The sequence below is a fragment of the Phyllobates terribilis genome, unplaced genomic scaffold (assembly GCF_046119375.1).
Source record: "Phyllobates terribilis strain yellow unplaced genomic scaffold, ASM4611937v1 Scaffold_8__6_contigs__length_399053987, whole genome shotgun sequence".
Classification (NCBI taxonomy): Eukaryota; Metazoa; Chordata; class Amphibia; order Anura; family Dendrobatidae; genus Phyllobates; species Phyllobates terribilis.
Genome location: NW_027362768.1, coordinates 203,492,203 through 203,518,020, shown reverse-complemented (window position 1 = coordinate 203,518,020; position 25,818 = coordinate 203,492,203). Strand labels below are relative to the sequence as shown.

The 25,818-nt window shown below is 49.7% G+C and overlaps 1 protein-coding gene across 2 annotated transcripts in view; it reads right to left on the bottom strand.

Annotated features, from left to right (window-relative positions):
* Nucleotides 1–25,818, bottom strand: part of DMBX1 (diencephalon/mesencephalon homeobox 1) — a 159,204-nt gene that overhangs the window by 57,244 nt on the left and 76,142 nt on the right. Inside the window, exons 2-4 of one of the 2 annotated variants that reach the window (XM_073642684.1) lie at nucleotides 24,368–24,532; nucleotides 21,985–22,179; nucleotides 21,409–21,763 (exon numbers count right to left, since the gene is read on the bottom strand). In XM_073642684.1, the coding sequence (XP_073498785.1) occupies nucleotides 21,409–21,763; nucleotides 21,985–22,179; nucleotides 24,368–24,532 (715 nt within the window). Of the gene's footprint in view, nucleotides 1–21,408; nucleotides 21,764–21,984; nucleotides 22,180–24,366; nucleotides 24,533–25,818 lie in introns of both variants that reach the window. The other variant, XM_073642685.1, reaches the window with a different exon arrangement.

Below are 25,818 nucleotides of genomic sequence, written 5' to 3'. Positions count from 1 at the left end.
ACACATTTGGGAGCAGAAAGGAGTCACATTTGGGGGTGGAAAGGAGACACATTTGGGAGCAGAAAGGAGTCACATTTGGGGGTGGAAAGGAGACACATTTGGGAGCAGAATGGAGACATTTGGGGGCAGAATGGAGAGATATTTGGGGGCAGAATGGAGAGATATTTGGGGGCAGAATGGAGAGACATGGGGGGCCGAAAGGAGAGACATGGGGTCTCTCCTTACCTGCCCCATACCTGCCATCACCGCACTCTTATTCTTATCCATTCCTCTTACAGGTACGTCACCCAACTTTCCCATGCTGACTTCCATGCCGTCTTCTCTATACCGTTCTGTTCCTACTTTCTAATAGTACGTCACCCAACTTTCCCATGCTGACTTCCATGCCGTCTTCTCTATACCGTTCTGTTCCTACTTTCTAATGGTACGTCACCCAACCTACACCAGCTACCCCCCACTTTCATTTATGACCTTGTTTACTCAGTCTTTGAGTATCCAGCATCTGGTTCAATCTAATCAGCTGATCAAGATGAGCACAGACCACTCCCCTCTGGTTCACAGCTGAATGCATTCTGTTACAAATATATTGTGGGCCAGGAGTCTGTGTCAGACTTTAGTCTGTGTCCATCACCTTAAGTGTCCACTAGCTGAAGTGTCTGAAATTTGAATTAATCCTGAATTGAACCTGAAGGTAACTGGATACTTTGTCACAGTAAACAATGTTTGTCTTTGTTTTCACTCTCACCCCCTTAATCCTTCACTTCTTACAACCACCCCTAATCCCTACACCTAGTAAGGAACTCTTCATTTCTCCCTCCATTCTCCCCACCCATCTCACCTCCTCCTCAGAGCTATTCCTCAACATACAATCCTTTGTCTCCAAACACAGACAGCCACCTCATGCCCTCTCCTGCTCCCACCTACTAGCGCTTTCTCTGCTCCTCCTTACTGCCGGCGACATCTCTCCACATCCCGGTCCTCCTCACCACATCCCTACAATCACTTCCCCCTCCTACCCACGATCTATCCCAAACTCTCATAACCCTTCTAACCTTATACCCATCCGCCCAGCCCCCGATTCCCCTGTCCCACTAATAGGAGCTCTATGGAACGCTCGCTCCGTCTGCAACAAACTTTCCTACATTCACGATCTCTTCATCACTAACAAGCTTTCCTTCCTTGGCATCACTGAAACCTGGCTCACCCCCTCTGACACAGCCTCTCCTGCTGCACTTTCGTATGGTGGATTCCACGTCTCCCAAGCACGGTGGAGGAACAGGTTTATTCCTCTCAGATAACTGCTCCTTCACCCATATCCCACTGCCGCCCTCAATTACTCTCCCCTCTTTTGAAGTGCACTGCGTGCGCATCTACTCCCCATCCAACCTCCAATTGGCTGTCATCTACCGCCCCCCCAGGACCAACCACCACTTTCTTTGACCACTTCACCACTTGGCTACTTCATTTCCTCTCCGTTGACATCCCCACTATCCTCATGGGCGACTTTAACATCCCCATTGACACTTCCCTCTCAGCTGCTTCTAAGCTTCTATCCCTCACTTCCTCCTTTGGTCTTACTCAGTGGTCTTCCACACCCACCCACAAAGATGGCCACACACTGAACCTCATGTTCACCTGCCTCTGTTCCCTATCTAACCTCTCTAACTCACCTCTCCCTCTTTCTGACCACAACCTACTCACATTCTCTTCTCTCTCCTCTCCGGGGCAACAATCCCCACTCCACAAACTTGCATACCCTCGCAGAAATCTCAAACACCTTGACCTACACTCACTCTCTGAATCCCTCCTCCCTCTTACAGACATTAGTTCCTTACATGATGCAGATGTTGCTGCCACTTTATACAACACCACAACCGCTGCAGCTCTCGATTTAGTCGCCCCCCTCACACATACCAAGGCTCGCACAATCAACAGACAACCCTGGCACACCAGCCTAACTAAAGAACTGCGACGGGCCTCCAGGGTTGTTGAGCGTAGATGGAAAAGGTCCCACTCCCATGAGCACTTCATCGCATTCAAACAGTCCCTCACTACCTTCAAGTCCACACTCACTGCAGCAAAACAAACATACTTCACATCTCTCATATCCTCCCTGTCTCACAACCCCAAACAAGTATTCAACACCTTCAATTCTCTCCTCCGTCCCCCAGTGCCTCCTCCCTCTCCTCTTATTTCAGCCGAAGACTTTGCCTCATTCTTCAAGCAGAAGATTGACACCATCAGACAAAGCTTTTGCCTAAAGCCCCCACAGCCCCTCCCCACACCTACTCAACCCTCTCCCTCCAAAACCACCTTCTCCACCATTTCTGAAGATCAACTTTCCTCCTTACTCTCCAAATCACACCTCACCACCTGTAAACTTGACCCAATCCCGTCCCACCTCCTCCCAAACCTTACCACTATCTTCATCCCAGCCCTAGCCCACCTCTTCAACCTGTCACTAACAACTGGTGTCTTCCCCTCATGCTTCAAACATGCCTCAATCACACCCATCCTCAAAAAGCCCTCCCTTGACCCATCCTCTGTGTCTAGCTATCGCCCCATATCACTTCTCCCCTATGCCTCAAAACTACTGGAACAACATGTCCATTCTGAACTGTCCTCCCACCTCTCCTCCTGCTCCCTCTTTGACCGCCTACAATCTGGTTTCCGACCGCACCATTCTACTGAAACTGCACTGACTAAAGTCACCAACGACCTACTAACCGCCAAATCTAAGCGACATTACTCTGTCCTCCTCCTCCTAGACCTGTCATCTGCCTTTGCCTTTCCCCAAGGTTCAGTTCTAGGACCCCTGCTCTTCTCCATCTACACCTTCGGCCTGGGACAGCTCATAGAGTCTCATGGCTTTCATTATCACCTCTATGCTGATGACACACAGATCTACCTCTCTGGACCCGATATCACATCCTTACTAACCAAAATCCCACAATGTCTGTCTGCTATTTCATCCTTCTTCTCTGCCAGATTTCTAAAACTTAACATGGACAAAACAGAATTCATCATCTTTCCGCCATCTCTTTCAACCTCCCCAACTTACCTATCTATCAACGTCAATGGCTGTCCACTCTCCCCAGTCCCTCAAGCTCGCTGCCTTGGGGTAACCCTGGACTCGGAACTCTCCTTCAAACCACATATCCAAGCCCTTTCCACTTCCTGCTGACTCCAACTCAAAAATATCTCCCGGATCCGCACATTCCTTAACCATGAATCTGCAAAAACACTAGTGCACGCCCTCATCATCTCCCGCCTTGACTACTGCAACCTCCTGCTCTGTGGCCTCCCCTCTAACACTCTCGCACCCCTCCAATCTATCCTAAACTCTGCTGCTCGACTAATCAACCTGTCCCCCCGCTATTCCCCGGCCTTTCCTCTCTGTCAATCTCTTCACTGGCTCTCCATTGCTCAGAGACTCCAGTTCAAAACCCTAACCATGACATACAAAGCCATTCACAACCTGTCTCCTCCATATATCTCTGACCTAGTCTCCCGTTACATACCTGCACGCAACCTCCGATCCTCACAAGATCTCCTTCTCTACTCCCCTCTTATCTCCTCCCACAATCGCATACAAGATTTCTCCCGTGCTTCCCCCCTACTCTGGAACTCTCTACCCCAACGTATCAGACTCTCGCCTACCGTGGAAACCTTCAAAAGGAACCTGAAGACCCACCTCTTCTGACAAGCCTACAACCTGCAGTAACCACCGCTCCACCATACCGCTGCACGACCAGCTGTATCCTCACCCATCCCCTGTAGACTGTGAGCCCTCACGGGCAGGGTCCTCGCTCCTCCTGTACCAGTCGCTGTCACATTGTGTTCAAGATTATTGTAATTGCTCTTGTATTATACCCCTTCTTCACATGTAAAGAGCCATGGAATAAATGGCGCTATAATAATAAATAATAATAATAATAACATGGGGGGGCAGAATGTAGAGACATGGGGGGGCAAAATGGAGAGACATGGGGGGTCCAGAATGGAGAGACATTTGGGGTCCAGAATGGAGTACATATGGGAGCAGGATGTGGGACATTATTACTGTAGGGGCTAATTAAAGGATATTATTACTGCTGTGATGTATTTTATTTTTGAGGATACTGTTTTCAGTGGGGGGTCCTGTTACTGTGCAGGGCGGCACTATATCACTTTTTTTTCTTCATTTGGTGTAGTGTAGAAGTTGGGGAAAATTAGGGAATGTGCTCTGTAAGCTGCTCTAGATAACTGTGTTATTTTATGCAGAGACGAGTCCTGGCAGGAAGTGGTGATGGTGGTCTGTGCTGGATGAAGAGGAAAAGCGAAGATGAAGGACTTAAACTAGAGACGTCACCGGTGAGTCAGTCTGTTATCTGTACACTGACACTATACACTGTATACTATGTACTGGGCTCCTGTGTATAATGACACTTAGGGTAATATTAGTATTCTGTTTTTTTTACTAATGGTCAGTATTGTAGTATTCGGTCACTATGTGGTGGTAATATGTGATCTGGTCACGGTGTGGCGGTATTTGTCCCTCGTATGTGGTATTATTCGGTCACTATGTGATGGTAATATGTGATCTGGTTACTGTGTGGCGGCATTTGTCCCTTGTATGTGGTATTATTAGGTCACTATGTGGTGGTAATATGTGGTCTGGTCATGGTGTCGCGGTATTTGTCTCTTGTATGTGATATTATTCGGTCACTATGTAGTAGAAGCAAAAAAGCCTTCAGGAGAATTCTTGCAGGATGTGTCAAAGATGAGGAGAGATTGCCATCTGCTGGTCAGACACAATCAAGTGGAACCAAGACGTGTTAGGAAAGTTGAAGGGGGAGCAGATTTAGACGCTGGACCCGGTCTGGTGACTTCCAGGAAGGATTTCCTGAATATAAAAGACCAGTTCGTCAAGCCTGAGGCAGGATTGGCGCCAAGCTGCAGAGAAGAGCAGATGCGCTCCCGACGTGCTGAGAAGCCCAGTGTAGCAGGCCTGAGCCAGAGGCCTGCAACACATAACAGCCGGACACCGGTGGATGAACTCCAGATTCCCCACAGAGGTGCCTCGAGTGCTGCGCCTGCTGAGGAGAGTCGGGACCTGCTTGCGGTGCTGAGTGAGTTCGCAGGACCCGACGTCACCCGCCAACAGACGAGGTTTGGTTCCCCCTACCCAAGGCTTGAGAGACTGCTTCCAAAGGACAAGCAGAGAGGAGCTGGGAGAAGGCTGCGCCAGGAGAGTCACGCCAGCGGAAGCAGAGGAGCTGTACAAGTGAACAGGGCCGTCACTTCCACTGTTTACCTACGGTACCAGGGGCAGCTGGGTTTAGGATCTCAGGTTGGGAGGGGACCGGTTGGGGTGGGAGAAGCTAAACTTGATTTGATTGACTTTGTCCGGAAAAGACTTGCAGCCTAGCGGGAATAACCGGTGACCCCCGCTAGGGCCATATACAGGGTTAAAGAACTAACGTGGTGACTCCCACGATTGGGTGCATCACACTACCTTGAGAAACTTTGCATTATTACTTCATATTACCGTTTGTTATCCCTGTTACTATTCCCTTGTAAAGAACACCTGTTACATATATAAACTTTTTATATCCATCCCTGACTGTCCTCGCCTTGTGTCTCTGCGCGTTGCATTCCGGCACCTGCATTACAACTATGTGGTGGTAATATGTGATATGGTCATGGTGTGACGGTATTTGTCCCTTGTGATATTATTCGGTCACTATGTGGTAGTAATATGTGATATGGTCATGGTGTGATTGGATTTGTCCCTTGCATGTGATATTATTGGTCATTTTAAAAAATGTATGTGACACATTCCTTAAATAAAAATATATCTGAAAAGAGTATTGGGTATTATAAGAAATACCCTGAAGAAGCGAGGAGCGAAACGGCGTTGGAGTGGTGTGAGGGGGCCAGGGTATGTTCACTCATTATTTTCTTTATGTTTATGTGGTCTCCCATTTTGGATGTATTATTGAAGTGCTCAGGATCTCCCCATTAGTGAGAGCCTGCACATGGCAGGTATTTAAGAAAATGTATGGCAGCTAATCTTTCCTGAATGGGATTTTTGTGATGAACTAAATTTGATTTTTTCTTAGATGTATTGCACAAGCACTTTACGCTTATTGACTTTGGTATATATATTATTTCCATCACATTTCCATTTTTTTAAGTGACTACGGATGCCAAATTTATAATAAAGTGGGATTCCTTTGGGCTAATTTGTGTGCTTCTCTTTATATGGCGGTGTTTATAGCAATAAATTAACACATATTGTCTGCTATTTTTACTTAATTTTTCTAAGTTGGGATAAATTGATAAATATATTCTGTGCACTGGCACTTTATATTATATATATTTTTTATATTCTTGATATATATTCACACTATACCGCCACATCTAGATGAGTATGTTTGTTGGAATGGTGACTATGAACAATTTATCTAGTAATTGAATCTATGTGATAGACCCATTTGATGATATAAAAATATTCTTTTTTTTTGTGAGCATCCCCTTTCCCCCTCTTGAGTCTTATTTTAATTGTGTTTTATATTCATTTTTAATTTTAGTCTTGTTGTCTGTTTTTATTTCTTTATGTATTCAATAAAAATTATGTATTAATAATTGTCTATATTGTAGTTCTTTATACCTCTTTGTTGGTTTACTAGAGTAGAGTAGGGCCCGGCCAGAAATGTCTTCTTGTCATGGTGGGGGCTTAAAAAAAATCTTTTGGCAAAAACAAAAGCTGCTGGTGGTGTGGTGTTCGATGGAATTGATGGTGCTGTGATGTGGTGTTCGATGGCAACTGTTAATGTGTGAGTGGTGAGGACGTGGTGCAGAAAGTAGAGTTTTTCCAAGAGTGGGCAGTGGGACAGTGGAAGGTTCGAGGGATGGAGACGGAGCTGGGGTGGAGGCTGGGTGGAGTCTCAAGGGGGCCCGAAAATTTTGCCAGTATGGGGTCCCGAAATTCATGGTGGTAGCCCTGCACACAGAATCTCTCATTCATGGTGTTTCCTTTATTACCAGCTAAGGTTGTGTTGGGTATGTCCTGGTTTGTGAAACACAATCCTACCATCAATTGGGAGACTAGCGAGGTTAAGTCTTAGAGAAATCTTTTTTTTCAGTTGTTTATCTAAATCCCTGGCATCTACAATATGAGATCTCTTCTTCCAGATTTTATTCAGGATTTGAGGATGTTTTTTTCTGAGACTGAATGTGAAGTTCTTCCCCCACATAGATCATATGATTGTTCTATCGAATTTATACCAAGGACCTAAATCTCATCTGTTTAACCTCTCTCTTCCTGAAAAATGCCTTTAAAGAGTACATTCAAAAGAGTCTCTCCATAGGTCACATAAGGCCTTCCACCAGTCGCCGTGGGATTTTTCTTTGTTAAGAAAAAAGATGGAGGGTTGTGTCCGCATTTGGATTTTAGAGAAACTAATAGGATTACTGTACATAATCCTTACCCATTACCTCTTATTCCTGATCTGTTTAATCAAGTAGTGGGGGCCAAATGGTTTTCTAAAATGGATCTGAGAGGGACATATAACCGTATACGTGTTCGCCAAGGTAATGAGTGCAAGACTGCCTTCAATTCACCCAGGGTTTACTTTGAAGATTTGGTGAAGCCATTGGGTTTGACCAATGCTCCAGCAGTATTTCAGAACTTCATAAATTACATTTTTTCTTCTTTAGTGGGTAGATTTATAGTGATATACTTGGGTGATCTCTTGATTTACTCAGCTTCTCGTGAGGAGCATCAAGAGCATGTTTGGCAGGTGCTTCAAGTTCTTTGTGACAATCATTTGCCAAGATAGAGATTTTAGGTGCAGCACATTCAGTTTTTGGGTCATTTGGTTTCTGGTAAAGATTTTTAGATGGATCCATTAAAGGTGTTGCCCAGTACTTTTAAAAATATACCAGTGTGTCTTAATGATCAATAGAAGCTTCTTTCTAATTACCTCCTGGTGCTGTTTCTGCCTGTGGGTGGCGCTATCGGTGGCCGCTCACAGGCAGCATGTGACCCTCAGCTGCAGCCGCCTCTGACATCCGCTGACGTCACAACATGTCCAGGCTGCAGCCGGGGGTTCCTCTTCTGCATTGCACTGGTGGCTGCTGGGTTGTGGGCAGGGTTACTCCGCGCGTCATACCCGGCATCCACCGCGCGCTCTGCCCCTCCCCATTCATTGGGAAAGCGCGCAATGGATGCTGGGTGTGACGAAGGGAATAACCCCGCCCACAACCCAGCAGCCACCGCGGGGGAGCGGTGCTATCGGTGGCCACTCACAGGCAGCACGAGACCCCCCGCTGACATCTCGTCAAGTAAGGCGTGACTCAGCGCTGGGGTCCCTGCGGTGGCTGCTGGGCTATGGGTGGGGTTACCCTGTGCGTCACACCCAGCATCCACCGCACTCTTTGCCAATGAATGGCGACAGGGAGAGCACGCGGTGGATGCCGGGTATGACGCGAGGGGTGACCCCACCCACAACCCAGCAGCCACCGATACAACGCAGAAGAGGGACCCTCGGCTGCAGCCTGGACTTGTCGTGACGTCAGCGGATGTCATCGCCGGCTGCAGCCAGGGGTCACGTGATGCCTGTGAGCGGCCAGTGATAGCGCCACCCACAGGCAGAAACAACACCAGGAGGTAATTAGAAAGAAGCTTCTATTTATCATTAAAACACATTGGTATATTTTTAAGATACTGGACAACCCTTTTAAGGTACAGGTCGTCCTTGATAGGGTACAACCTACTATTCTTAAAGCTTTACCAAACTGTTGCTAATTTTTATCATACATTCATTAAGAACTTCTCAGTCATAATCAAACCTCTTATTGCTATGACCAAGAAGGTGATTGACTTTTCCTCTTGGTCTACTGAGGCTGTTGATGCTTTTGCTGCTCTTAAGACAGCCTTTTCTAAAGCCGATGTTGATTTGCCTTTTGTGGTTTAGGTAGACTCCTCTTCTGTGGGGGTGGGTGCTGTTCTTTCACAGAAGGACGGTTACTTATATCCTTGTCCTTTTTTTCTCACAAATTCTCACAAGCAGAGTCCAACTATGATACAAGTGATCGGGAACTCTTGGCTGTTACGAGAGCTTTCGTGGAATAGAGGCATTAGTTGAAGGGGGCTATTCATACAGTAAAGGTCTTTACTGATCACATAAATTTACTGTATGTTAATGTCGCTAAGTGCGTGAATACTAGACAGACCCGTTGTGCTCTCTTTTTCGTTCGGTTTGAGTTCCCTGTGACATATCTCCCTGGTACTAAGAATATTAAGGCTGATGCTTTATCACGTAGTTTTGTTCCAGGGTTGAGGGATGAAAGTCCTGCATTACTCTGTGTTGGCCAGACATTCTGATTCCTCTGTCACCTGTTTCCAGGTACTTTTGGTGGCGTAATGCTCGAAAGGATGTTGATGAGTTTGTCTGTTAGTGCAAAGTTTTTGCCAGGTCTAAAACCACTCACCAGACCCGGCAGGGTTTCTTTTGCCTAAAGAGGTTCCGTCTCAGCCTTGGACTCATTTGTCCTTGGATTTCGTCACAAATTTGCCTAATGGGCGGTGGTGGACCATCTCAGCAAGATGGTTCACTTGGTTCCTCTATCAAAATTGCCTACGGCTAAGAGTTTAGCTACATTGTTTATCTCTCATGTCGTTAAGTTACATGGTGTTTCTAAAAACATTATTTCTGATTAAGAGGTTAAGGTTCAGGCTAACTTTTGGCGTAGCTTTTGCTCCAAATTAAGAATTAAGCTTTCTTTCTCCTCAGGTTATCATCCTGAGACTAATGGTCAGATGGAGAGAGAATGAACCAAGAATTAGAACAATATTTAAGATGTTTTGTATCCTCTAATCAAGGCGACTGGGTGGATTTTCTTCCAGTGGCTGAGTTCGCACTCAATAACCTCACTTCTTCTGCTACTGGCACCTCACCTTTTTTGTTGTGGGGGTTTTCATCCAGTTTTTAGAAATTTTTCTGGTTTGCAGTCTGTGGTCCCAGAGGAGGAAAGATATTCTTCTCATTTGAATAAGGTCTCTACAGAAGTTGAAAAAGATCTTTTGATAACCTCTGATCTGACCAAGAGAACTGTGAACCGCAGACGTAGGAAGACCCTAAAGGTCTAAAGGTTCTGTTAAGGAAATTTGTTCCTAAATTTGTTGGTTCGTATAAGGTAATTAAAATTATTAATTCTGTGACGGTCAAGCTCCAACTCCCGATTGCGTGAAGGATTGATAATTCCTTCCATTCCTCTCTTCTTAAAAGGTTTGAGAGGACGCTGGGTCCTCATGACATCAGTGAAGTGGACTCGGAGGAGGACAAAGAGTATGAGGTGGAATAAGTTTGGGGTTACAGACGTCGACTACAGTATCTTGATAAATGGAAAGGTTTTGGTCTGGAGGATAATTCCTGGGTTTGTGTGGAAAACTTGAATGCGGATCACCTATTGAGAAAGTTGTGTCAGCGGCTAAGGATCAGTGGGTCCAGTAGCCCCTCGTAGAAGGCGGGCTACTGTCATGCTTCTGGGTTTGAACCCTTGAGCCTGTGCTTTGTGGTCGATTTCTCTATCCACTGAGCCACAGCAGCTACACCATTTCTCTGAATGATTATCGTCTGTTATCCAGGATTTAGTCTTTTTAGGTTAACAGCAGTTTTCATTTATTCATTTGTCTGTCAAATCATCTTTCAGGTGCAGGTATATACTGTCCCCCTGCTGGTGACATTGTCATTTGGATGTCCAGCCATACTGCCATTGTTTACACCAGTCAGTGAAAGTCCAGATAGGGTTTATCACTGATTATGCTTTTCACCCTGCACCTATCTTCTGTTTCTTGGCAGGAAGTTGTTGGCATACTCTCCGGCAGCACGTACCTTATCTTTTCATTTTGAATTTCATGGTTTGTTTTAACTCACTCTGGGATCTCTTCCTATCTCAGCACTCATTCCCTTCTGTAGGTAAATTGATCTCTGCTCTGCCCTTTGGTTCCTTAGGAGGAACATGAAGCGCTTGACAGCCTTTCAGGTAGCATAGGTGCGAGCTGCCATTGTTTAGTCAGTTGTTAGGGCTATTCCAGTCCATGTAAGAACCACTGGGAACTGCAGGGTAGGAATCTCTAGCATGTAAAGGAACGAGTTCGGTTAGTTGTAGTTTTTTTAGTGTTTTACCTAATTTACCATGTGAGGAGTTACACAGTCATAACAGGCATTAGGTGTCGGCTTACTCCCTTTCCAGCTGGCGACTGTTCACTTCCGCATTTCAGGTGTACAGTTTGCCTAATAGGCGCCTGCATTCTGTACGGCCTTGGTCTCGTGGGACAGAGGCGAACACCTCAAGAGCTTTGCTTCATAGCCCTATCGCACTTTGCTTCATCCCGGCCCATCTCCCCGTGCACTGCGCCGAGGCGCCTGCGCATAAGATTCCTGCGGTGCAGTGCACGGGGAGACAGGCCAGGAGGAAGCAAAGCACACTGTATGTGAGCGGCGCTCTACACAAGCCCGGGAAGTCAGGGAGCCCAGGGCACAGACAGAGGGGGCTGGGGGGAAGCAAAGCACGCTCTATGTGAGCTCTATGTGAGCGGCGCTCTGCACATGCCCGGGAAGTCAGGGAGCCCAGGGCACAGACAGACGGGGCCAGGGGGAAGCAAAGCACGCTGTATGTGAGCTCTATGTGAGCGGAGCTCTGCACATGCCCGGGAAGTCAGGGAGCCCAGGGCACAGACAGACGGGGCCAGGGGGAAGCAAAGCACGCTCTATGTGAGCTCTATGTGAGCGGAGCTCTGCACATGCCCAGGAAGTCAGGGAGCCCAGGGCACAGACAGACGGGGCCAGGGGGAAGCAAAGCACGCTGTATGTGAGCTCTATGTGAGCGGAGCTCTGCACATGCCCAGGAAGTCAGGGAGCCCAGGGCACAGACAGACGGGGCCAGGGGGAAGCAAAGCACGCTGTATGTGAGCTCTATGTGAGCGGAGCTCTGCACATGCCCGGGAAGTCCGGGAGCCCAGGGCACAGACAGAGGGGGCTGGGGGGAAGCAAAGCACGCTGTATGTGAGCGGCACTCTGCACATGCCCGGGAAGTCAGGGAGCCCAGGGCACAGACAGACGGGGCCGGGGGGAAGCAAAGCACGCTCTATGTGAGATCTATGTGAGCAGCGCTCTGCACATGCCCAGGAAGTCAGGGAGCCAAGGGCACAGACAGACGGGGCCGGGGAGAAGCAAAGCACGCTCTATGTGAGCTCTATGTGAGCAGCGCTCTGCACATGCCCGGGAAGTCAGGGAGCCCAGGGCACAGACAGACGGGGCCGTGGGGAAGCAAGGCATGCTCTATGTGAGCTCTATGTGAGCGGCGCTCTGCACATGCCCAGGAAGTCAGGGAACCCAGGGCACAGACAGACGGGGCCGGGGGGAAGCAAAGCACGCTCTATGTGAGCTCTATGTGAGCGGCGCTCTGCGCATGCCCGGGAAGTCAGGGAGCCCAGGGCACAGACAGACGGGGCCGGGGGGAAGCAAGGCACGCTCTATGTGAGCTCTATGTGAGCGGCGCTCTGCGCATGCCCGGGAAGTCAGGGAACCCAGGGCACAGACAGACGGGGCCGGGGGGAAGTAAAGCACGCTCTATGTGAGCTCTATGTGAGCAGCGCTCTGCACAAGCCCGGGAAGTCAGGGAGCCCAGGGCACAGACAGACGGGGCCGGGGGGAAGCAAAGCACGCTCTATGTGAGCGGCGCTCTGCACATGCCCGGGAAGTCAGGGAGCCCAGGGCACAGACAGACGGGGCCGGGGGGAAGTAAAGCACGCTCTATGTGAGCTCTATGTGAGCGGCGCTCTGCACATGCCCGGGAAGTCAGGGAGCCCAGGGCACAGACAGACGGGGCCGGGGGGAAGCAAAGCACACTCTATGTGAGCTCTATGTGAGCGGAGCTCTGCACATGCCCGGGAAGTCAGGGAGCCCAGGGCACAGACAGACGGGGCCGGGGGGAAGCAAAGCACGCTCTATGTGAGCTCTATGTGAGCGGCGCTCTGCACATGCCCGGGAAGTCAGGGAGCCCAGGGCACAGACAGACGGGGCCGGGGGGAAGCAAAGCACGCTCTATGTGAGCGGCGCTCTGCACATGCCCGGGAAGTCAGGGAGCCCAGGGCACAGACAGACGGGGCCGGGGGGAAGTAAAGCACGCTCTATGTGAGCTCTATGTGAGCGGCGCTCTGCACATGCCCGGGAAGTCAGGGAGCCCAGGGCACAGACAGACGGGGCCGGGGGGAAGCAAAGCACGCTCTATGTGAGCTCTATGTGAGCGGCGCTCTGCACATGCCCAGGAAGTCAGGGAGCCCAGGGCACAGACAGACGGGGCCGGGGGGAAGCAAGGCACGCTCTATGTGAGCTCTATGTGAGCGGCGCTCTGCACATGCCCGGGAAGTCAGGGAGCCCAGGGCACAGACAGACGGGGCCGGGGGGAAGCAAAGCACGCTCTATGTGAGCTCTATGTGAGCGGCGCTCTGCACATGCCCGGGAAGTCAGGGAGCCCAAGGCACAGACAGACGGGGCCGGGGGGAAGCAAAGCACGCTCTATGTGAGCTCTATGTGAGCGGCGCTCTGCACATGCCCGGGAAGTCAGGGAGCCCAGGGCACAGACAGACGGGGCCGGGGGGAAGCAAAGCACACTCTATGTGAGCTCTATGTGAGCGGCGCTCTGCACATGCCCGGGAAGTCAGGGAGCCCAGGGCACAGACAGACGGGGCCGGGGGGAAGTAAAGCACGCTCTATGTGAGCTCTATGTGAGCGGCGCTCTGCACATGCCCGGGAAGTCAGGGAGCCCAGGGCACAGACAGACGGGGCCGGGGGGAAGCAAAGCACACTCTATGTGAGCTCTATGTGAGCGGCGCTCTGCACATGCCCGGGAAGTCAGGGAGCCCAGGGCACAGACAGACGGGGCCGGGGGGAAGCAAAGCACGCTCTATGTGAGCGGCGCTCTGCACATGCCCGGGAAGTCAGGGAGCCCAGGGCACAGACAGACGGGGCCGGGGGGAAGCAAAGCACGCACTATGTGAGCTCTATGTGAGCGGCGCTCTGCGCATGCCCGGGAAGTCAGGGAGCCCAGGGCACAGACAGACGGGGCCAGGGGGAAGCAAAGCACGCTCTATGTGAGCTCTATGTGAGCGGCGATCTGCACATGCCCGGAAAGTCAGGGAGCCCAGGGCACAGACAGACGGGGCCGGGGGGAAGCAAAGCACGCTCTATGTGAGCTCTATGTGAGCAGCGCTCTGCACATGCCCGGGAAGTCAGGAGCACAGGGCACAGACAGACGGGGCCAGGGGGAAGCAAAGCACGCTCTATGTGAGCTCTATGTGAGCGGAGCTCTGCACATGCCCGGGAAGTCAGGAGCACAGGGCACGGTAACGTGCATGGGAGGGGGATATTGGGGAAAATGGTAACTAAGCAGAGAGGTGGAGATTTTGGGGAATTATAAACAGATAGGTGGGGATTGCTTGGCATCAGGGGGATGCCAAGCCTGTGCACAACGGAGTTTATAAAAACACTTTTCTCTGCAATCAGACCTCTGCTATGGGCCATACAGGTAAGTATAAATTTACTTATCTATACCCTATATGCCCATAGTAGAGGTCATATATCTCCCAGGGGGGACAGACTCCCATCAGACCTCTACTATGGCCATACAGGTAGGTATAGAGTTACATTTCTATCACCTGTATGCCCATAGTAGAGGTCAGATATCTCCCAGGGGGGACAGACTCCCATCAGACCTCTACTATGGCCATACAGGTAGGTATAGAGTTACATTTCTATCACCTGTATGCCCATAGTAGAGGTCAGATATCTCCCAGGGGGGACATATTCCCTTTAAAGCTTTTGGCATTGCTGGACTCACTGCTTGATGGGAAGATCTCTGCATCTGGATTTGGGTCATATGCAGCTTGTCTCTCTCTGACTTGTCATTCTCGCACTGCAGCCTCTCGTTCTAGTAATTGCAGAATCAGCTTCAGCCATCCCTCATGATCATATGCGCTGAGTTGCCATAAGGCCATCTGCATGTTGGGGTCCATGCTACCCAGCTTGCGGATGTGGCTTGCATCCATAAGTGGGTCCTTTGCAGCAGCGCCATCTACGACTTTGCTGGCCTCCCCTTCATTAGGGCTTGGGTTACAGGCTTGACTGCGTCCACTTGCAGCAGATATCTAATCATTTGATGCCTGGTTTTTCCAGTGGAGTCAATCGGTTTCATTGTAATTGCCAAACAAAAGATAGGACAGAAAAACAGGAGAGGGGTTTAACCGCTACACATACAGTATTGTCCCAGGTAAAAACTCTGCACAGAATCCTCTCAAGAACCATGCAAGTTTTCTGTGACAGGCATGACTGCTCAATCCAGATCACAGTTGCTCTGTAATTTCCCACCGCTTGCCACCAATTTGCCAAATATCACACAGCCGGGGGTGTCGTGCAAATCCACCTGCTGATTTTCACGAACAGCGCTCTGCTGTCCCCTATCATCAGGGCAATTATGCAATTGACCTACTATTAATAAAGTAGGCCGCAGGCTGGTTCCACTTCTAGGTCGCCTATTGGGGAACTCAGTGAGCGTATTGTATATATACAACCGATTCCAAAGCATGGAATATATATATACCTCGGTATGGTCACTGCTAACTCCCCAGAAACCCAAGAAAGATTATTAGCTGCCACCACCAATCGTTTTACAGACCGACTGGATACCCTTTACAGGTAGCGTATGGTTTTGGGGTTTGGTTTACAGACCAAGAGGAACAGAACTAGAATATTTTATATTTAATCAAAAAAGAGAGGAAGGTGTTTAGAAAAAAATATACAAAATACTTTACAAAGGGGACAAAACATTAAAGCATATACAGTTACATGAAATATACTTAATCTGGTCACAGAAATGGCTCAGAGTTTAGCGTAGGGAAGTACTTCAACTTGAAACATGGACAGTACCCACAACAAATTATGACTTCAATGGACTGACCAAGAACAATATTTTGAATTTATCCTTTTAGTTAACACATGTTATCTCCCTTCTGGTAACTCATAACAGGTCAGGTCATGGAATGTGGCTTCAGTTTCAGAAAATTATCAGATTCACATCTTCCAGGATATCTCTGCTCCTGGGGCCCTGGGGGTCACAGGCGGGAGATATTACCGTCATATTTTCCATTGATATTTTACCTGTACACAGATCAAACGAGACCTGGTACGCATCATCTGTCAGACCGTTATTCAACTGGAATGATTCTAGTGGCCTCACGGCGATTTGAGAGCAACATGTCCATCCCTTCGCTGCGACATCAAAAATCTATATCCCATAAATATTAGATTGATAAAAAAAACAATATTCATATCTGGACAATGGAGACACCATGACTGGGACATTCTCATCAGGATCTTTTGATGGGGGAAGTTCATCCTGGAGCACACAATTCTCCTCCCTGTAACAAAGGAACCCCTGCTCCTTGAATATGCACATTTTTGACTCTATGTCTTTTCCCCACAATAGATATCCTGTTTTAATCACTTGTCCACTGCAGAAAGTCCCAAATCCAAAGGGTGTTTTACTGAGTTTTTCTCACTTCCTAGCTATACGTCATTTACTCTCTGCCCCTTATGTCCAATGAGGTCTATTTCAAAGAGCTTGAGTGTCAGCTCCTTTCCCTGCTGTTCTATGTGAAGAGAGGGTGTATGCCTCCTCCTTGGAGATGTCTTATGGATTATTTTTTTTAGTGTGTATGTGTGTAGCATTCAGTGTGCATGTGCAACATTCGGCATGTATGTGTGTAACATTTAGTTTGTATGTGGGTGTAACATTTTGTGTGTTTATATATATTGTGACAAAGTCACTGGCAGAGTATCAGAGGGGAGATATGTTTCACTGAGGCTATTAGCTTCAGTGATATGAAACATGGAGGTCTCTCCTGCATATTAGGTGCAGAGAGGGTTAATGAGCCAGGTTTACAAGGGCATGTTTTTACGTGGATGGCTAAGTGCAAAACGGGAAGCCATCCACCACATCTCCACTCCAGGGAGTGGCCTGGGCTTTAAATAGCCAGCCTTTACACTCAGGTGTGTTCAGTGTCTGGCAAAACCTGCTCCAAAGAGGAGCTCATATGTGCTGTGCTGAGCCGTGTGTGCCTAACCCTGAGTGGCTGGACCCTGACCGATATACAGACTGTGCTGCATCTTTGTATTTTGTTTTTCCGCTATGCCGAATGGGCTGTGTTTGCTTTATGGACTCCAGGTTGATTTATGAGGTTTAATAAATCAACCCAAAATTTAAAGTGACAGTGTACCTTGTCTACCTCTACATACAGCTGAGCAAGCCGCCGTACCACAATATGTAGCATTCAGTGTGTATGTGTAACATTGGTGTGTGTAACATTCTAATTATATGTGAGGCATTCATTGTGTATGAATGTGTGAGTGCAGCATTCAGTGTGTGTTTGTGTGTATAACATTTGGTATGCGTATATGTGTGGAACATTCAGTGTGTATACAGTACAGACCAAAAGTTTGGACACACCATCTCATTTAAAGATTTTTCTGTATTTTCATGACTTTGAAAATTGTACATTCACACTGAAGGCATCAAAACTATGAATTACCACATGTGGAATTATATACTTACCAAAAAAGTGTGAAACCACTGAAAATATGTCTTATATTCTAGGGTCTTCAAAGTAGCCACCTTTTGCTTTGATGACTGCTTTGCACACTCTTGGCATTCTCTTGATGAGCTTCAAGAGGTAGTCACCGGAAATGGTCTTCCAACAATCGTGAAGGAGTTCCCAGAGATGCTTAGCACTTATTGGCCCTTTTGCCTTCACTCTGCGACCCAGCTCACCCCAAACCATCTCGATTGGGTTCAGGTCTGGTGACTGTGGAGGCCAGGTCATCTGGCGTAGCCCCCCATCACTCTCCTTCTTGGTCAAATAGCCCTTACACAGCCTGGAGGTGTTTGTGGTCATTGTCCTGTTGAAAAATAAATGATGGTCCAACTAAACGCAAAGCGGATGGAATAGCATGCTGCTGCAAGATGCTGTGGTAGCCATGCCGGTTCAGTATGCCTTCAATTTTGAATAAATCCCCAACAGTGTCACCAGCAAAGCCCCCCCACACCATCACACCTCCTCCTCCATGCTTCATGGTGGGAACCAGGCATGTAGAGTCCATCCGTTCACCTTTTCTGTGTCGCACAAAGACACGGTGGTTGGAACCAAAGATCTCAAATTTGGACTCATCAGACCAAAGCACAGATTTCCACTGGTCCAATGTCCATTCCTTGTGTTCTTTAGCCCAAACAAGTCTCTTCTGCTTGTTGCCTGTCCTTAGCAGTGGTTTCCTAGCAGCTATTTTGCCATGAAGGCCTGCTGCACAAAGTCTCCTCTTAACAGTTGTTGAAGAGATGTGTCTGCTGCTAGAACTCTGTGTGGCATTGACCTGGTCTCTAATCTGAGCTGCTGTTAACCTGCGATTTCTGAGGCTGGTGACTCGGATAAACTTATCCTCAGAAGCAGAGGTGACTCTTGGTCTTCCTTTCCTGGGGCGGTCCTCATGTGAGCCAGTTTCTTTGTAGCGCTTGATGGTTTTTGCAACTGCACTTGGGGACACTTTCAAAGTTTTCCCAATTTTTCGGACTGACTGACCTTCATTTCTTAAAGTAATGGTGGCCACTCGTTTTTCTTTACTTAGCTGCTTATTTCTTGCCACAATACAAATTCTAACAGTCTATTCAGTAGGACTATCAGCTGTGTATCCACCAGACTTCTGCACAACCCAACCCCATTTATAAGGCAAGAAATCCCACTTATTAAACCTGTCAGGGCACACCTGTGAAGTGAAGACCATTTCCGGTGACTACCTCTTGAAGCTCATCAAGAGAATGCCAAGAGTATGCAAAGCAGTCATCAAAGCAAAAGGTGGCTACTGTGAAGACCCTAGAATATAAGACATATTTTCAGTTGTTTCACACTTTTTTGTTAAGTATATAATTCCACATGTGGTAATTCATAGCTTTGATGCCTTCAGTGTGAATGTACAATTTTCATAGTCATGAAAATACAGAAAAATCTTTAAATGAGAAGTTGTCCAAACTTTTGGTCTGTACTGTATGTGTGTGGCATTCATTGTGTATGAATATGTGTATGTGCAGTATTCAGTGTGTATTTGTGTGTAACATTCAGTGTTTGTGGAGTATTCAGTGTGTAACAATTGGTATGAGTCTGAGATTCATTAGTTTCTTGAGTGTGTGTGTAACATTTGGTGTGTGCAGCAGTGTGTATGTGTGTGTTACAATTGATATGTGTAGCACTCATTGTGTATGTGAACTGTAGCATTTACATATAAAAATACCAGCAGTGCAAACATGTCAGCAGTCATTCAACAATTGTTGGATGTCCTGCTTTGAATTGTTGTCTGGGCCCCTCTCTGATCTCCCATGCTTACCCACTCTCTGATCTCCTATGCTTACCCACTCTCTGATCTCACATGTTTACCCACTCTCTGATCTCCCATGCTTACCCACTCTCTGATCTCCTATGCTTACCCACTATCTGATCTCACATGTTTACCCACTCTCTGATCTCCCATGCTTACCCACTCTCTGATCTCCTATGCTTACCCACTCTCTGATCTCCCATGCTTACCCACTCTCTGATCTCCCATGTTTACCCACTCTCTGATCTCCCATGCTTACCCACTCTCTGATCTCCCATGCTTACCCACTTTCTGATCTCCAATGCTTACCCACTCTCTGATCTCCTATGCTTACCCACTCTCTGATCTCCCATGCTTACCCACTCTCTGATCTCCCATGTTTACCCACTCTCTGATCTCCCATGCTTACCCACTCTCTGATCTCCCATGCTTACCCACTCTGATCTCCTATGCTTACCCACTCTCTGATCTCCCATGCTTACCCACTCTCTGATCTCCCATGCTTACCCACTCTCTGATCTCCCATGCTTACCCACTCTCTGATCTCCTATGCTTACCCACTCTGATCTCCTATGCTTACCCACTCTCTGATCTCCCATGCTTACCCACTCTCTGATCTCCCATGCTTACCCACTCTCTGATCTCCCATGCTTACCCACTCTATGATCCACCATGTTTACCCACTCTCTGATCTCCCATGCTTACCCACTCTCTGATCTCCCATGCTTACCCACTCTCTGATCTCCCATGTTTACCCACTCTCTGATCTCCCATGCTTACCCACTCTCTGATCTCCCATGTTTACCCACTCTCTGATCTCCCATGCTTACCCACTCTCTGATCTCCCATGCTTACCCACTCTCTGATCTCCTATGCTTACCCACTCTGATCTCCCATGCTTACCCACTCTGTGATCTCCCATGCTTACCCACTCTCTGATCTCCCATGCTTACCCACTCTCTGATCTCCCATGCTTACCCACTCTGATCTCCCATGCTTACCCACTCTCTGATCTCCCATGCTTACCCACTCTCTGATCTCCCATGCTTACCCACTCTCTGATCTCCCATGCTTACCCACTCTCTGATCTCCCATGCTTACCCACTCTCTGATCTCCCATGCTTACCCACTCTATGATCCACCATGTTTACCCACTCTCTGATCTCCCATGCTTACCCACTCTCTGATCTCCCATGCTTACCCACTCTCTGATCTCCCATGCTTACCCACACTCTGATCTCCCATGCTTACCCACTCTCTGATCTCCCATGCTTACCCACACTCTGATCTCCCATGCTTACCCACTCTCTGATCTCCCATGCTTACCCACACTCTGATCTCCTATGCTTACCCACTCTCTGATCTCCCATGCTTACCCACTCTCTGCTCTCCCATGCTTACCCACTCTCTGATCTCCCATGCTTACCCACTCTCTGATCTCCCATGCTTACCCACTCTCTGATCTCCTATGCTTACCCACTCTCTGATCTCCCATGCTTACCCACTCTCTGATCTCCTATGCTTACCCACTCTGATCTCCCATGCTTACCCACTCTCTGATCTCCTATGCTTACCCACTCTCTGATCTCCCATGCTTACCCACTCTCTGATCTCCCATGCTTACCCACTCTGATCTCCCATGCTTACGCACTCTCTGATCTCCCATGCTTACCCACTCTCTGATCTCCTATGTTTACCCACTCTCTGATCTCCCATGCTTACCCACTCTCTGATCTCCCATGCTTACCCACTCTCTGTTCTCCCATGCTTACCCACTCTCTGATCTCCCATGCTTACCCACTCTCTGATCTCCCATGCTTACCCACTCTCTGATCTCCCATGCTTACCGTTTCCACACTATCTGATGCAGCACGCTATGCACACACCCTGGAGGCCGTGATCTGAGTGGAGCATCTTATCGCTGTGCACTTGGCCTTACCTGTTTTGGGACTTGCTCTCTTGTAGCTCAGGACTTTGGCATCTGTGAGTGGAGATTTTTCAGCTTTGGTTTCCTCCTGTGGGGTTTTGGGCTCATCTTCTTTATCCGTTTGCTCTTCTGCTGCAGACTCGCTGGCAGACTGATCGGATAGAGCAGAGTTCAGCTCCAGGTTGGCCTCGCTCACGGAACTGTGTAGGGTCTTGGTGTCATGGCTGGGTGCTGCTGGCTCCGTATGGGTGGGATCAAGCTTGACATCACTGCTGCCCAGTTCTGAGTCTTTATGTTTCTGTAGTTGCTCTTTCTGGACACTTCTTTGCTTTTTTCGGAATTTAGCTCTTCGGTTCTTAAACCAGACCTGCAATGTAAGGAGTGTGATTTCTATCCTCCCAGTAATATCACAGAAAGGGAAGCATTTACATCCATTTATCCCAAACTTATTAAAGCTTCTTTGCTGGGTCCACACCACCCCCCACATACGTGATAACCCTGAGACTACTCTCTGACTTTCTCTACTATGTGCGAGATGTGGCCCATTAGTGGTCCCTCCAGTACCCTGTACTTTGTATGGTGGTGTACCTGTACTCTGGCCTCCGGTAGGTTGGTGCACATGGCCAGCCGCTCTCTCATCACCACATCTGGATAGTGTGTTTTCTGAAATGTCTTCTCCAGAGCCTCCAGCTGCTGAGCGGTGAACGCTGTGCGGCTTCTTCTCTGTTTGCGGTGCTGGGACCCATATCGGGCTTCCAGGATAATGTCTTGAAATGTACAGCCGTTGGAAGATAAAATAGGGCCAATTTAATTACAGGAAGGAAAAGGACGATGAACTCTGAAATTAGACAGACTATAAATCCCCCAGTCACCCTGCTTCCTCCAACCGCCTCACATTGCCCCAGTCACCCCTCACTGCGTAGTACTTCTCCAGTCACCCCTCACCGCCACCCACCCTCCCAGTCACTCCTCAACCCAGTAACCTCTCGCCAACTCCAACTGCCTCAGTCACTCCTAGCCGCCTTCCACCACCTCACACTGCCCCAGTCACAGCCTCCACCCGCCCCAGTCACCCCTCAACTCAGTCACCTCTCATTGCCTCCCACTGCCCCAGTCAACCCTCACCTCCTTTCACCACCTCACGCTGCCCCAGTCACTTTTGGTTGCCTCCCATTGCCCCAGTCAACCCTCGCCTCCTTCCACTGCCTCACACTGCCTCAATCACCCCCCACTGCCTCCAACCGTCAGTCACCCCTCAAACCAGTCACCTCTCGCCACCTCCCACTGCCCCAATCACCCTTCATGCTTTCCACCGCCTCCCACTGCCCCAGTCACCCCTCATCGCCTTTCACTGCCTGACACACGGCCCCAGTCACTCCTCACCACCTCCCCCACCACAGTCACCCCTCAACCCAGTTACCTTTTGCCGACTCCCACTGTCCTAGTCACTCCCTGCCACCTTCCACTGCCTCCCACCGCCTCAGTCACCCCCTACCACCTCCCACCGTCCCAATCACCCCTCAACCCAGTTAGCCTCCCACCGCCTCAGTCACCCCCTACCACCTCCCACCATCCCAATCACCCCTCAACCCACAGCCCCATTCAATCCTCACTACCTTCCACTGCCTCACAACGCCCCAGTCGCCCCTCACTGCTTCCAACCGCCCCAGTCACCCCTCAACCCAGTCATCTCTCGCCGCCTCCCACTGCCCCAGTCACTCCTCACGCCTTCCACCGCCTCCCACTGCCCCAGTCACCCTGCAACGCCTTCCACTGCCTGACGCACTGCCCCAGTCACCCCTCACCACCTCCCCCACCCCAGTCACCCCTCAACCCTGTCGCCGCTTCCCATTGCTCCAGTCACCCCTCAACACCTCCCCCACCCCAGTCACCCCTTAACCCAGTTACCTCTCGCCGACTCCCACTGCCCCAGTCACTCCTCGCCACCTTCCACTGCCTCATACAGCCTCAGTCACCCCCTACCACCTCCCACCGTCCTAATCACCCCTCAATCCAGTTAGCTCCTGCTCCCTCCCACTGTCCCATTCAACCCCCACTACCTTCCACCGCCTTACACTGCTCCAGTCACCCCTCACCGCTTCCCACCACCCCAGTCACCCCTCAACACAGTCACCTCTCGCTGTCTCTCACTGCCTTGTCACTCCTCACGCCTTTCACCGCCACCCACTGACCCAGTCACCTCACAACCCTTTATACTGCCTGACGCACTGCCCAAGTCACCCCTCATCACCTCTCCCACCCCAGTCACCCCTCAACACTGTCACCTCTCGCCACTTCCCATTGCTCTAGTCACCCCTCAACACCTCCCATCGCCCCAGTCATCCCTCAACCTAGTCACCTCCCACCACTCCAGTCACCTCTCGCTGCTTACCACCACTCCCCTGTCACCCCTCGCCACCTCCCCTCAACTCAGTAAATCATTGCCACCTCCCACAATACCGCTCGCCATCTCCCACCGCTCCAGTCACCCCTCAACCCAAACACTTTACGCCGCCTCCCACATCACCCCTCGCCACCTCCCATGTCACCCCTCACCTTAATCACCTCTTGATACCTCCCACTGCCCAATAACCCTTCAACCCAGTCACTCCTCACCAACTTCCACCGCCCCACTCACCCCTTGGTGACTCCCACTGCCCCAGTCAACCCTCACCCCTGTCACCTCTCACCTCCTCCCATGTCACCCCTTGCTGCCTAACAGAACCTCAGTTACCTCTCACCATTTCCCATGCCTAAGTCACCCCTCACCTCACTCAGCTCGCGCAGCCTTCCACAGCACCCCACCCTCCTACAACAGTCATCCCTCACTGCCTCGCATATCACCTATCTCAACCTCCCACCTCCCCAGTCACCCGTCGCCACTTCCCATCGTCCACTAGTCACCCCTCCCTGCTAGCCACTGCTCCCCAGTATAAACTAATGATCACTGTAAAGGTCCCATAATCTTACCAGCCAGTCTCTCGGCCAGGGTCAGGGCGTGCACAGAGGGCCGGTAGTCCGGGGTGTGCTGCGCCTGCTGTGCTGCCTGTTGGTGCAGGTTATACATGGCGCTGAGTGAGTTCATTGCATGCAGGGAATATCCATTCACTCCATAATGCTGCATGGCCGGAAATACCTGGGGAGAGATCGCGACCGTAATGACCAGAATTATCTCCACCATCATAAGCAGTATCACTCTCATCATCCCTGTAATCATCACATCCCTTATCAAGCTCATTGTGGCCCCTTTTTCCTCGTTCTTCAGATGTGGATGCGGCAAATAAATGACGTAACCCCATAATCTCCTTCCAGAATTGTCCACCGCGGTAATCCGCACACAGACCCTGCACTGTATATATGGACGACACCAGACGTATCAGGCTGCGGTGCTGTGCGGTCACATGACACAGGGGTCGCTGTAATCCGCACACAGACCCTGCACTGTATATATGGATGACACCAGACGTATCAGGCTGCGGTGCTGTGCGGTCACATGACACAGGGGTCGCTGTAATCCGCACACAGACCCTGCACTGTATATATGGATGACACCAGACGTATCAGGCTGCGGTGCTGTGCGGTCACATGACACAGGGGTCGCTGTAATCCGCACACAGACCCTGCACTGTATATATGGACGACACCAGACGTATCGGGCTGCGGTGCTGTGCGGTCACATGACACAGGGGTCGCTGTAATCCGCACACAGACCCTGCACTGTATATATGGATGACACCAGATGTATCGGGCTGCGGTGCTGTGCGGTCACATGACACAGGGGTCGCTGTAATCCGCACACAGACCCTGCACTGTATATATGGACGACACCAGACGTATCGGGCTGCGGCGCTGTGCGGTCACATGACACAGGGGTCGCTGTAATCCGCACACAGACCCTGCACTGTATATATGGACGACACCAGATGTATCGGGCTGCGGCGCTGTGCGGTCACATGACACAGGGGTCGCTGTAATCCGCACACAGACCCTGCACTGTATATATGGACGACACCAGACGTATCAGGCTGCGGCGCTGTTCGGTCACATGACACAGGGGTCGCTGTAATCCGCACACAGACCCTGCACTGTATATATGGACGACACCAGACGTATCGGGCTGCGGTGCTGTGTGTTCACATGACACAGGGGTCGCTGTAATCTGCACACAGACCCTGCACTGTATATATGGACGACACCAGACGTATCGGGCTGCGGTGCTGTGCGGTCACATGACACAGGGGTCGCTGTAATCTGCATACAGACCCTGCACTGTATATATGGACGACACCAGACGTATCGGGCTGCGGAGCTGTGCGGTCACATGACACAGGGGTCGCTGTAATCTGCATACAGACCCTGCACTGTATATATGGACGACACCAGACGTATCGGGCTGCGGTGCTGTGCGGTCACATGACACAG